Source organism: Sus scrofa, chromosome 5, assembly GCF_054392235.1.
Source record: "Sus scrofa isolate SSC_HxYL_T2T_F1_AM1 chromosome 5, Sscrofa_HxYL_maternal_Yorkshire_Landrace_v2.0, whole genome shotgun sequence".
Lineage (NCBI taxonomy): Eukaryota > Metazoa > Chordata > Mammalia > Artiodactyla > Suidae > Sus > Sus scrofa.
Genome location: NC_139387.1, coordinates 32217779 through 32231887, shown reverse-complemented (window position 1 = coordinate 32231887; position 14109 = coordinate 32217779). Strand labels below are relative to the sequence as shown.

Genomic DNA, 14109 nt, shown 5'->3' with positions numbered 1-14109 from the left:
TCAGCATCACTGCATTTGGGCCAGATAATTCTTTGTGGAGGCTGTCCTTTACATTGTAGGATATTTAGCAGCAACCCTGGCCTCTATCCACCAAATGCCAGCATCACCTTCTCTCTGCTTATGACAATCAAAATTGCACCTGGTTGAGAACCACTGATCTAAAAGAAAGATACTGGCTTTGTCCAACAATGCAAGAATTATGACGAGTTCCATCATATACCATATAAATAAGTTATGTAGTGCTAACTACGAATTGTTCTGTTTCAAAACATTTTACAAATATAGGCTCTACTCAAGGGCTAGATTTTTCAGTGCATCTTTAAACCTGCTATACCTAACAAACCTTTCTGTCTGCACTACCCTAAACCTACTAAGTCAGAATTTTGTCATGGAAGGCCAGTGAATATTATCTTATTAATGTACTTCCCTTGTGATATTTGTGTAGACAACTGGGCAGCAGTCTAAGGCCACATCTTATAATCAGTGATAAAATAATGAATGATGAATATCTGATTCAAACATCATTTTAGTGAGCTGTTTCATAATCCATCCATTCAACAAATGTTCATTGAGTGTCTACTCTGTGCAGGCACTGTTTTAGGCTCTACAGATAAAGTAGTAAAAACAAAAGAGACAAAAATCCCTGCCATCAGGAAATTTATGCACTAGTGGCAACTTAAAGTCAACCTGTTACTCAGAGGCCCTTTATTGACAGAACAATAAAAAACAAGTTTTCCATTTTATAGACTTTTGTATAGATCACATATTACTTAATTAACCTTTCTTTTCATGGAAGAGATCTGCACAAATTCAACCAGGCTTAGTGGCAGACATGAGCATATTATAATCCCCTCAAACTCAAAAATCAGTGTGCTCTTGAATGGCCTAAAATAAGGATTTAAAGAAAATCAATACATCAGAGTTTCCACTGTGGTGCAGTGGAAAAGAATCCAACTAGGAACCATGAGGTTGCAGGTTCGATCCCTGGCCTTGCTCAGTGGGTTAAGGATCCGGCACTGCCATGAGCTGTGATGTGGGTCCCAGATGTGGCTCGGATCTGGCATGACTGTGGCTGTGCCTGGCAGCTATGGCTCTGATTAGACCCTTAGCCTGGGAACCTCCATATACCATGATGCAGCACTAAAAAGCAAACAAACAAAAAACCCCAACCCCCCAAAAAAAAGCCCCCCAAATGAAAAAAAACTATACATCTATATGACTATATCTATATACTATATCTACCTACCTACCTATCTGTTCTCTAACTTTTTAAAGAAGGTCTGACTCCCACCCACAGCTATATATCAGGCACTAATGATAAGCTTGAACATTTATCCTATGCTTTGGGGTTTAAAAAAAAATAACTCTGGAGTTCCTGCTGTGGTGCAGTGGGATAAGGTTTGGATTAAAGCAGCTTGGGTCACTGCAGAGGCATGGAGCTGATCCCTGGCCCAGCACAGTGGGTTAAAGGGTCTGGCTTTGCCAGAGCTGCAGTGGAGATCATAGGTTGCAGCTACAGCTCAGAACTTCCATATACTTTGGGTGTGGCCATCCAAAAAAAAAAAAAAAAGAGTTCCCATTGTGGTTCAGCAGAAACAAAACCAACTAGTATCCATGAGGATGTGAGTTTGATCCCTGGCCTCACTCAGTGGGTTAAAGATTTGGCACTGCTGCAAACTGTAGCGTAGTTGCAGATGCGGCCTGGATTTGGGGTTACTGTGGTCTAGGCTGGCAGCCGCAGCTCTGATTTGACCCCTAGTCTGAGAACTTCCATATGCCTCATCTGTGGCCCTAAAAAAAAAAAAATTAAAAAAAAAAAACCGCTAACTCATCTGGTCTTCTCATAAAAGGCTAAAATACTCTAAAAGCATCATTATTACCCAACCATACTGTTTTCCCATAGAAAAGAATTTATGTGGCCTCAATGAGCTCAGAAGAACTACATGTATTACAAATTTAAAACACAATCTTCTTGATAATAGAAATTCAGGTTAAGAGTCTAGAAACATACAATAAAAGTCTGTACTTACGTTGCTACTCCTAAAGGCCACTGAAAAACATCCATGTCATTAATCCAGGGGCTGTCATATACTACGAAAAGTAGTTCCACAGAGCCTCCATTTCTTTTGAGGAACTGGTTTATCCATTCATTATTACAATGTTCATTTCCAAGCAAAACAACAGACAGATGCTGGAGTTTTTGAGTTTGCACTAAATTTTGTGCATAAAGTAACCACTGGGTGGCATAAAAGACCTTTGCTTTTTCTCTCCCATTTAAAATGAGTATCACGTTATTCACATCAACAGAAAAGTAGCCTGGGACCACAGCTGGACCAGTGATGAAGCTATTAAAAATAAAACAAAAGTAAGAGTCAAACAAACAAACAAACAAAAACAACAGTATTTGGTACTAGAAGTTTTAAATCATTTTATATAAAATACATAATGAGACTTAATTCATATTATTTCTAAAAATAATTTCTATGACACGTTTTTTCGAACAAGTTTGAAAGATAGGACATAGATGTGGATTAATGGAAAGCTTTGGCTGTAGAGAGATCAACTTGCATTTGATAATAAGAAATGTGGTAACTTTTTAAAATCACTGTCTTGAACTTACAGAAAGATATTTAAGTCAGTAGTTCCCAACCTTTTTATGGTGTGAGCTGCTATTCCTGCTCTTCATCTGAATGAAGTATCTGAATCAATGGATGACAAATTGCTGATAAATTGAGAAATGGAGGATGGCATTATAAACATTCAATGAAGGTTAAATCTCAAAAATATAATGTTAAGGGAAAAAGCAAGCTGCAGAACACATATCATAATTACATGCAAATCTGAAAGTAACTACAGGGGGAAAAATTTATGCTTATATATCTAGTAAAAGTATAATTATAAAACAAAAACATAAATATAGATCAGTGGAACAGGAAAGAAAGCCCAGAGTTAAACCCACGCACCCACAGTCAACCAATCTATGACAAAGGAGGGAAGAATATACTGTGGAGAAAAGACAGTCCCTTCAATAAATGGTGCTGGGAAAACTGGACAGCCACATGGAAAAGAATGAAATTAGAACACTCCCTAACACCATACACAAAAATAAACTCAAATGGATTAAAGACCTAAATATAAGACCAGATACTATAAAACTCTTAGAGGAAAACAAAGGCCGAATCCTCTCTGACATAAACCACAGCAGTATCTTCTCAGATCCACCTCCTAGAGTAATGACATTAAAAATAAAAATAAACAAATGGGGCCTAATTAAACTTAAAAGTTTCTGCATAGCAAAGGAAACTCTAAACAAAACAAAAAGACAACCCACAGAATGGGAGAAAATATTTGCAAATGAAGCGACTGACAAGGGATTAATGTCCAAAATTTATAAACACCTCCTACAGCTCAATTCCAAGAAAACCAACAACTCCGTCAAAACATGGATAGAAGATCTAAACAGACAATTCTCCAAAGAGGACATACAGATGGCCAAAAAGTATATGAAAATATGTTCAACATCACTAATTAGTAGAGAAATGCAAATCAAAACTACTATGAGGTACCACCTTACACCGGCAAGAATAGCTATCATCCAAAAGTCTACAAACAATAAATGCTGGAGAGGGTGTGGAGAAAAGGAAACCCTCTTACACTGTTGGTGGGAATGTAAATTGGTGCAACCACTATGGAAAACAGAATGGAGATTCCTCAAAACACTAAAAATAGAATTACCATTTGATCCAGCAATCCCACTCCTGGGCATCTGTCCAGAGAAAACCATAACTCAAAAAGATACATGTACTCCAATGTTCATTGCAGCACTATATACAATAGCTAAGCCATGGAAGCAACCTAAATGTCCACAACAGAGGAGTGCATAAAGAAGTGGTACATATACACAATGGAATATTACTCAGCCATAAAAGGAAAGAAATAAGGGCATTTGCAGCAACATGGATGGACCTAGAAATTATCATGCTAAGTGAAGTCAGTCAGACAATGAGACACCAACATCATATGCTATCACTTACATATGGAATCTAAATAAGGGACACAATGAACTTTTTGCAGAACAGATACTGACTCACAGACTTTGAAAAACTTATGGTTTCCAAAGGAGACAGGTTGGGTGATGGGGGGGATGGGCTGTGGGTCTGAGATGGAAATGCTACAAAATTGGGTTGTGATGACCGTTGTACAACAATAAATGTAATAAAATTCACTGAGTTAAAAAATAAAAAATAAACTAGTATCTGGTATTAAAAAATATGCTTTGCTGAGAGGAAAAACAGTGTAAATACAAAAAATTGAATGGGAAGATATACAAGGAATTCATGATCGTAGTTGCCTTTGAGGAGGAAAGAAGAGAAAAGGGCCTGGAGAATCATACAAAGAGAGTGTTGCCTTTATTGGACATATTTAATTCTTTTAAGAAGAAAGTTAAATATCTGAAGCAAATATGACAGTGAGAATTTTTTAGTTCTGGGTGGTGGGTAAATGGGAATCTATTGTATTACTCTCTGATCTTTAAGCTATTTTTAAAAATGTCATAAAAGGAACAGACACATTTCATAACTCACATTTTTCATATTATTTGCTTCTTCAAACAACCAATACTATTGAAATATCTTAAACTAATATGTATTAATGTAAAAATACCTTTTAACCTATTGCAAAATTAGTCACAGTGGTCATGGATTCTTTGCAATCTGCTCAACCATTTCTTTATAACTTGCTAGAATCTTTTAATCTGTAGTACAAATATGCTGAAATCCTCATTTTATTGCTTAATATTATGGGGGGCTAAAAACTAACATTTATTAAATGCCATTTATATACATGATACACAGGCACCCTGCACCCGTTATCATTTAACCTCCACAACAACTCTGCAGGGGATGTTAGTCCTCCATTTTGCATTTGGAAAATCAGGCTTAAGTTGCACAAACTGTGATGGCAACATTGAGTTTTGAATCAAGATCTGCCTAACTTTAGAGCTTAAGTTGTTCCCATGACACTATGGTTAACAAGTGCTCAAATTAGCAGATATTAGTTAAAACACAAACATAAATATATATTTTGTGTATGTATGTACCACAAAAATTCTATGACATTATTCTACAATGATAATAAGCTACGGGATTCAGAACTGTGCTTTGAGTTTGCCTTGGACAGGATCTAGCATTGAAGATACCAAATGACTCGGTGATAATTTAGTAATTTCAGAGAATCTGCAGAATCTGAGGGGCCGGAAAACACTTTAGAAATGATGATGATAGCAAAGTTTAAAATATTTATTACTGGTAGTACATGAACATATTATTTCTCCTTTAGAATTACAGGCAGGAATATTTCTACTTTTATTGATCTACACAAATTAACGAAAGTATGATTCATTCAGGGCATATCTGGCCCATCTTGGAATCTCCACTGCTCCCCATTTGTAGAATACTCTTACATTCCTGCGTCAGCAGTTATGCTCTAATTGGTTTTCCAAACCTCAAGGCCATGGTCAAGCAATAGTGAAAGCCCTGCAGTTAGTGCTGTGGGGTTAAGGTAAAGATCAAGTTTTCTTGGTTCCCAGGACTTCCAGTGTTTTAGTAATTTTTTCAGTGTCCACTAAACCAAAGAAATGAGTAATGGTTCAGTTTTTTAAGTCATTGGGTCCAAGTATTTATGTCCTAAGAGCTTAGAAGCCACTTAAAAAATAACACACACTGAAGGAAAAATAATTCCTACTTCCTTCTTAACTAACCACACATACCTAATAATGGGTTGTGTGCACAAGCTGGGCACTGCACAACTTTTCAAACCTTGGAATCAGAGGGACACTGTCACGCTCACTGCCTGTTCCACTTTGATTTTTGCATAGTACTTGGATTTTATCACAGCAGCCATGGGAAACCTGGATACACAAAGGTATGACATCTCTAAAATGGACGTAGCGTGATCTAATATTGAAACTGTGAACCCTTCAAACTAGTAGTTTGCATGGCATTTGCAGATGTGCAGTGCAACTGTGATCCGCACAAATATTTAAAATAATTTGTGGTGCTCCAGGGTGCTATAGTATACAGTTTGGGAAGCACAGATTTAGGTAAAGAAACTTTGGAGTTAAAAAAAAAAATCCCATAAGATTCAGATGGGTGTGTGTGTGTGTTCTGGGAGGTATGTTAGTCAAACTGCAGTGGGTTGAGAAGTGAATGAGAAGCAAAGGACATTAAGAAGTAAGTAGGGATAGTGAGTGTAGACAATTCTTCCGAAAGGTTGGATGAGAAGGTGAGAAAGCAATGATGAGTGAAAGGTTGAAGATAAAGGACAACAAGGAAGTAACCAATGGAGCAAAGTCTTAGAAGAGGCAGAGGGGTGAATGGGTAGAGAGGGTTAATATTGGATCAGGGAAATCACCTCATTGTGAGAGCTGAGGAAAGAAAGGTTGGTGAAGGATCACACAGCGATGATGTAGGTAAATATTAGAGGAATCAGTTAAGGGATGTATTTATGGATATTCTTGAAGATACAGAGGCAGGGGTGTCTGCTGAGGAAGAGGAGGTTAGACAGGTGTTTGTAGTGGGCTAGAGAAGAGTGGACAAACTTGCTCTTATCTCTCCTGTATTTTCAACCTTGAACACATACTAGTTACCCAGTCTTGCAATGAGAAACCAGGGAATTGTCACATTTGGTTCTTGCTTTCATCTAATAATTCTTTTTTTTTTTTTTTTTTTTGCATTTTAGGGCCGCACTCATGGCATATGGAGGTTCCCAGGCTAGGGAACCTCCATATGCTACAGCTGCCGGCCTACACCACAGCCACAGCAACGAGGGATCCAAGACTTGTCTGTGACCTATACCACAGCTCACAGCAATGCCAGATCCTTAACCTACTGCATGAGGCCAGGAATCAAACCCTTATCTTCATGGATCCTGGTCAGGTTCATTAACCACTGAGCCATGAAGGGAACTCCTATTATTTTTTTTTAATAATTCTTAAATTCTGATAGTTTTATCCCCAAATTTCTTGAATTCCTAGCTCTGCCCCAATATCACTACCAAATTTCATCCCTTAATTATACCTCTGCTGGATACTTATAGTTTTCTAATGCAGTTTCCTGGTCTGTCTGCCTTTGGTTATCTCCTTCAAATCATTTTTCCACATAGCTACTAGAGACACCTCTACAAAAAACATACATGACAAAACCACTATCTAGCTTAATGATCTTCAGTTGCTTTTCATTGACCAAAAATAAAGCCCAAGAGCTTTAACGGGGCACATATAAGGTCCACCATGATCTGGACCTTGCCTTACATCCTCACTATCAGCTACCCTACCCCATCTTCACACTCTAAGGATTCCAAATGGGTTGCAATTCTATGCACAAACCAAGCTGTTTATTAATTCTTAGGCCCTGATATTGCCTCTGCTGGGAATATAATCTGTCCTCTCATTGCCTTGATAAATCCTATTAATCTTTTAAGACTCAACTCAGCTATCACCTCCTCTAAGACTTGATGGGTCAACTACCCCCAACTCTACTCATACCGAGTTGGTGGCCTTCCCTAACAACTAACAATGATGTATATACTCATCATGATGCTTCATAAAGGATATGAAAATTATTTATGTGTTTATCTCAGCCATTAGTGTGTGAACTCCCTGAGGCTAGGGAAAAGTATTTTTTTCACTTTGAAACCCTCAGAGCCTAGTGTGAACTAAGTAGCAGGTTCTCAGTAAATTTTGCATAAGTCGTAATTCTCTTTAAGGGAGTTATTTACTTTATCAACTTATCTAAGTTCTCCTACTGCATTTAAAATATGAATCAAGTTACAAAAATTCAATTTAATTGTAACTTTCTAGCTACACATTATATAAAGTAGGGCTTATATGAGATATTATAGTATATTCATGCATGATGAAAGATGTGTTTTAGGATCCTAAAGTTATTATTCAATCATTAATCACAAATATCCATTAATTGAAGAATGAACATATTTAAGGAGCTCATATATAGAATTTTAAAACAGTGACTTGCTCTTCAAGATTTCTTAGCATACACTAGAGTTTCTAATTTTTAGTATTTATTCTTTTTCTGCTTGGCTCAGTTAAAAACTTCCTGCCCATGAAGTACTTTCAATACTTAAAAAATGATTCCCAGAGAAATAATTCAAATATTGAGTTCTAAGCTGAATGGAAACAAAACATATTTTTTAGAATCCAATATAATTATTGTTTATTTTTTAATATATTCAACACATGCTACTGAATAAATGCTATGTACAGACACACTATTGTTATATTGAGTTATAAGAGTTTAGAATTTGCCAGCTAAGAGCCTGGCCAATGCCTTGATAAAGAGTAAGCGCAAAAGCTGAACAGTCCACATGGCTCCCAGTTACTGAATTCTATATCATTTTTGGTTAATAAATAGTTTTAGAAAAAATCAGTTTTATAAAATAGGTGTACTGAACTCATGAATGCCTCTTACTTTTAAACAGCTGCTGCGATCCATCCATTTCTGTGGCCAGCATAACTGCCATGACTCTACATCTTCCCAGTTCAGTGTTTATGATGGAATGTTCCCACCCTCATACTAGCTTGGCTGGAGTGGGAGAAAGGGCATTATGAAAAAGTAACTGAATTGTCTTTGTTTACCAATGAAAAATTTGAGATCTGTATTGATCCATGGTCCAGTATATGACTTAAATATAGCGTAACCATTAATATTATCTATAAAAGCTTTCACTCACTGTAATGAGTAGCAAGCTTACTAACTTCTTATAACACTAATATCTGGAAATTCTAAAAATAGGATCACATATATTTTATTCTATTGTTATTCTAGAGATAATTTTAACTTTTTCATAAGGAGCAGATGATCACTGAAAATATCATAATTGAATATAAATAACAATGAATTAAGTAATTTAGCATCTGGATTTTGTTTTATCAAACAGGTAGACATTTACTTATCAGATGATAATGCCTGTACATGGACATTACAGGATTCTGAAGGCAGTCTTTTAGGCATTAGCAAAAATCATGATGAGGAGTTCCCTTCATGGCTCAGTGGAAACAAATCTGACGAGGAACCATGAGGTTGCGGGTTTGGTCCCTGGCCTTGCTCAGTGGGTTAAGGATCTGGCATTGCCGTGAGCTGTGGTATAGGTTGCAGATGTCACTCGGATCTGATGTGGCTGTGTCTGTGTGTCTGTGGCTGGTAGCTGTAGCTCTGATTCAACCCCTAACCTGGGAACTTCTATATGCCATGAGTGTGGTCCTAAAAAAGCAAACAAAATAAAACAAAACAAAAAGATCATGATGAGCAGAAGATTCTTCCTAAGAAATTAAAAATAAAGTTGTCCTATGAAATTAAACTACAAATGAACATTTGATGGACATATGATGGATGTGAGTAGAGAGGTAAAGTTCCTTCAAGAGATAGAATGGGTCCCATGCTAGCTTGTAACCTAACTGAACACATTAATATAAAAAAATGTCGCAATAAGGTACTTGTTGGGAGGCATGTGATGGAAAGATAATTGATGCAGAGATAACAGTAATGGAAACACAGAAAAAGGAGAACTGAAAAGTTGGGAGATGTTGCTTAGTGAAAAATAATAAAACTAGTAACAAGTCTTCTATAGTGATTACCATGTGCCATACACTGGTCTCAGCAATGTATTAATGCACTAAATCTTGAAAACAGTCTAATGAAACTATTATTTTCTTATTTTAAACTCAAGGAAATCAAGGCACAGAGAGGTTAAAAAACATGCCCAAGGTCAGACAACTAAGAAGAGGTAAAGCTGGGCTGGAGATATTCTGGCTCCAGAGTCTGTGCTTTTAACTGAGATGCACTGCCCAGAGGTGACAGACTTCATCACTCCCAAGGTCCGTCTGCCCTATATGTATTCATTTATTCATATTTGAGAGCCCCAGTTGAATTCGTTTACTCATATCCTGAACACACACTACGTATGGAACTGACTCAGTGGTGAATATGGAATCATTTCATTTCTTCCCTTCTGAGATATATAGATTAGGAAGTGTTACATATGGTTAAATCCCATAGTTGGGTTCCATATTTAATCAAACAACTCTTGAATATTTGGGTATCACTTGTAGCCTGCCTATATGGAAAAAATGTGCTGGTCAAGCCAATATAAGCACATGGACTGACTGATAGTTCTATTTCCATTCTGAGTTATTTACTTAATATTCTGGATTATATTATTTGGCCCTAGGAGCTGATAAGAATCAGAATTCAGGAACCTGATCAACCCTGGAATAGTGATGATATCCTTTCTATTTACTGCCTCAGAACTGCTGTGAAGTTAAAATTAATGATATAAGTAAGCTCTTTGTGAACTTAAAGGTTTATTTAAATAGAATATATGTATGCTTATTTAAAGGATCTTGATAGTATTTAGAAACTCTTTCAATATGTTCAATATGAGCCATTACTTCTAATTCACTATTGGTCAAATAAAAATGAATTCATTGAAACACTTAAGTTAGGAGCCATGTAGCCTGATTCAACTCAAACTTGCAATTTCATAAAAATTTATTAATTTTGGATAAATTATGTATGCTACTGTCCATAAGCCTAAAACTTTAATAAGCTGTATAAAAACTCTCCTACAATAGTGAACTTCCTTGAATACTCAGTTCTCTTAAATCCTAAATGGAAATAGAATTTCTATTTAATCATAATATAAAATCTCAGGGAGTACTCCTGTGGCACAGTAGGATTAAAGATTTGGTGTTGTCACTGCAGTGGCTTGGTTGCTGCTGTGGCATGAGTTTGACCCCTGGCTGGGGAACTTCTGCATGCTGTGCGCATCACCAAAAACAAAACAAAACAAAACAAAAAAAACAAAACTCAGATAAAAATTTTAGAAGGGAACAGGAAGATAGTTTTTTTTTTTAGTTAGGAATTAATGCTTATTTGCATAAATCCTTTGATATCATTACAGCAATCCTGTATGTTAACTTCTCTATGAATTTAAAATAATTTTTCTGAAAATTCTATATATTGTGGGTAGACCTACTAGACTAACACTCATAACACATTTACTTTTCAAACAGCAAAATGTTAAATTAATATGCATAATACACATTTACTTTCAAGCACCTAAATCCAACTATTCTAAGTTTAGGATTATGTATAAATTCTTGAATGGGATTAGATCAACAGAAACCTGGAGATAAACTGAAAAGTAATCATTACCAATGATGATTTAAAAACCTGTTTACTTTTCCAGAATGATTACTTTGAAATGATATATGCAATAAAATTGCTTTCCATGTGTGCATTCGGCAAATAAAGAATTAAAAGAACAGTGAAAAAAACGAAATCGAAATTAACTCTTCCTCTTGATTTCTGTGGGAAATAAATGGAATTCTAATGGAAACCACAATCTTTGGTTCATATTTTTTTCATTAATAATACCATTGTTAGATGAAATAAGCATTTTAAAATAATTTTTTATCTTTTATTTCAATAAGAAAGCAAAATATAATGGAAAATACCATTCTTTCATTATCACTTTTCAAAAATGACTTTAATTCTATTTAAAAATCTTCAGAAAATACACACAAAAAGTTTTATAAAAATGAGAGTGCAAAAAAAGTCTTAACAACACACTGATTTTATCAAATCTAAAACAAATTTCTGAAAATTGGAGAAATAATCTATTCAGATCTTTTGCCCATTTTTCAATTGGGTTGTTTTTTTGCTGTAGAGTTGTATATGTTTGTATAATTTAGAGATGAAGCCCTTCTCAGTTGCATCATTTTAAACTATTTTTTCCCCATTCTGAAGGTTTTTTTTTTTTTTTTTTTTTTAATGGTTTCCTCTGCTGTGCAAAAGCTTGTCAGTTTGATTAGGTCCCATTGGTTTATTTTTGGTTTTATTTCTGTCGCCTTGGGAGTTTGACCTAAGAAAACATTTGTACTGTTGACATCACAGAATGTTTTTGCCTATGTTCTCTTCCAGAAGCTTGATGGTGTCTTGTCTTACGTTTACGTCTTTAAAACATTTTGAGTTTACTTCTGTGCATGGTGTGAGGGTGTTCCAGTTTCACAGATGCAGCTGTCCAGTTTTCCCAGAACCACTTGCTGAAAAGACTGCTTTTTTCCCATTTTATAATCTTGCTTCCTTTGTCAAAGATTCATTGACCATAGGTGTCTGGGTTTATTTCTGGGTTCTCTCTTCTGTTCCCATTGGTCTGTATGTCTGTTTTGGTACCAGTACCATGCTGCCTTGATTATGGTTGCTTTGCAATATCGACTGAAGTCTAAGAGTTACGCCTTCTGCTTGGTTTTTGTCCCTCAGAATTGTTTTGGCAATTCTGGGTCTTTTGTGATTCCATACAAATTTTTGTTCTAGTTCTGTGAAAAATGTCATGGGTAATTTGATAGGGACTGCACTGAATCTATAGATTGCTTTGGGTAGTATGGATATCTTTATGATATTAATTCTTCCAACCCAGGAGCATGGAATATCTTTCAATTTCTTTGAATCCTCTAATTTCCTTGATTAATGTTTTATTAGCTCTTAGCATGTAAGTCTTTCATTTCCTTGGTAAGGCTTATACCTAGGTATTTAATTTTTGTGGAATGATTTTAAAAGGTATTGTATTTTTAAATTCCTTTTCTAATATTTATTGTTAGTATACAGAAATGCAACTGACTTCTGAGTTAATTTTGTATCCTGCTATGTTGCTGAATTCATGATCAGTTTGAGTAGTTTTTGGGTTGAGTCCTTAGGGTTTTCTATATATAGTATCATGTCATCTGCCTATAGTGACAATTTTACCTCTTCTCTTCCAATTAGATACCTTTTATTTCTTTTGTTTGTCTGATTGCTGTGGCTAGGCCTTCCAATACTATGTTGAATAACAGCAGTGAGAGTGAGCATCCTTGCAGTAAAGTAATAATCTATACTATCAAATTGTGATAGAATTCATATATGAAATGTTTTAATAAACATTTCAAAATTAATAACAATAGCTTTGCTACCACATGAATATTACAAAAATACATGAATCTATTATGTGAAAGAGAAAAAAATATTTTTGTTTAGGAGTTCCTGCTGTGGCTCAGTGGTAAGGAACCCTACTAATGTCCATGAGGATGTGGGTTCAATCCCTGGCCTTGCTCAGTGGGTTAAGGATCCAGCATTGCCATGAACTGTGGTGTAGGTTGCAGATGTGGCTTGGATTCTGTGTTGCTGTGGTGTAGGCCTGCAGCTGCAGCTCCTATTTGACCCTAGCCTGGGAACTTCCATATGCTGCAGGTGCAGCCCTAAAAAGAAAAAAAAATTGTCTATATATTAATCCCCTAAGATATACAATGTTAAATGCTTATCAACAAACACATGTTATAAAATTTAGAGCATGAACTTTTCCATATAATCAGAAATATTTTGATTAAAAGGAAGAAGACACATGATTCCAAAAAAGCAGTATTTTATAACATCCAATTTTCTAAGAAAGTATTTAAGGTATAACTTTATAAATAACTATTCATGAGATTTATTTCTCCATTCTTCACAAGTTGAAGTGGGTATATTTTCTATACATTTTCCTCTGATTTTTCTTCTAGTATTAATGTAAAACATTATATAGCAACATCACATCAAAGTTTAATGTTACATGATTGGTACCTGTAATGAGTTCTTCCTACAACTGAATTTCCTTCTCTCCACTGAGCTGTCACATCAGTGGGTTCAAGTAAGCCTTCAAAAATATGCTCCCAGAGATACAAACCTGGTAATTCAAAAAACAAAAAAAAATGAAAACATTTACCACCTGGTTCACTCTGGTGTGTGAGATGTTTATGTTCTGTTATTTTATATCATTTGACTAGGAAATCAGATCCTGTTCTTTGGATGCAAAATTGTCAATATGGCAACTTATGTACGAGAGAACTGAGAATTGTCAGTTTAAAGTGTGGCAAAATGTGGTTTAAAGAAAATAAACTCCCTTACTCTAAATCTGAGTAGCACTAATTATCACTGGACATTTATTACCTATTTCACCCTATACAATGTTACATCATAGTATAAGTTACTGTATGATTAGAACTGTTTCTATATTATAACA

The 14109-nt window shown here is 35.5% G+C and overlaps 1 protein-coding gene across 6 annotated transcripts in view; it reads right to left on the bottom strand.

Moving 5' to 3' along the window:
• RXYLT1 (ribitol xylosyltransferase 1) overlaps positions 1-14109 on the bottom strand; it is a 28656-nt gene that overhangs the window by 9631 nt on the left and 4916 nt on the right. For 3 of the 6 annotated variants that reach the window (XM_001926980.7, XM_084956250.1, XM_005663949.4), the window contains exons 3-4: positions 13671-13773; positions 2031-2345 (exon numbers count right to left, since the gene is read on the bottom strand). In XM_001926980.7, coding sequence (XP_001927015.4) covers positions 2031-2345; positions 13671-13773 — 418 coding nt within the window. Of the gene's footprint in view, positions 1-1415; positions 2346-8486; positions 8601-13670; positions 13774-14109 lie in introns of all 6 variants that reach the window. The other 3 variants (XR_014803488.1, XR_014803489.1, XR_014803487.1) reach the window with 2 other exon arrangements.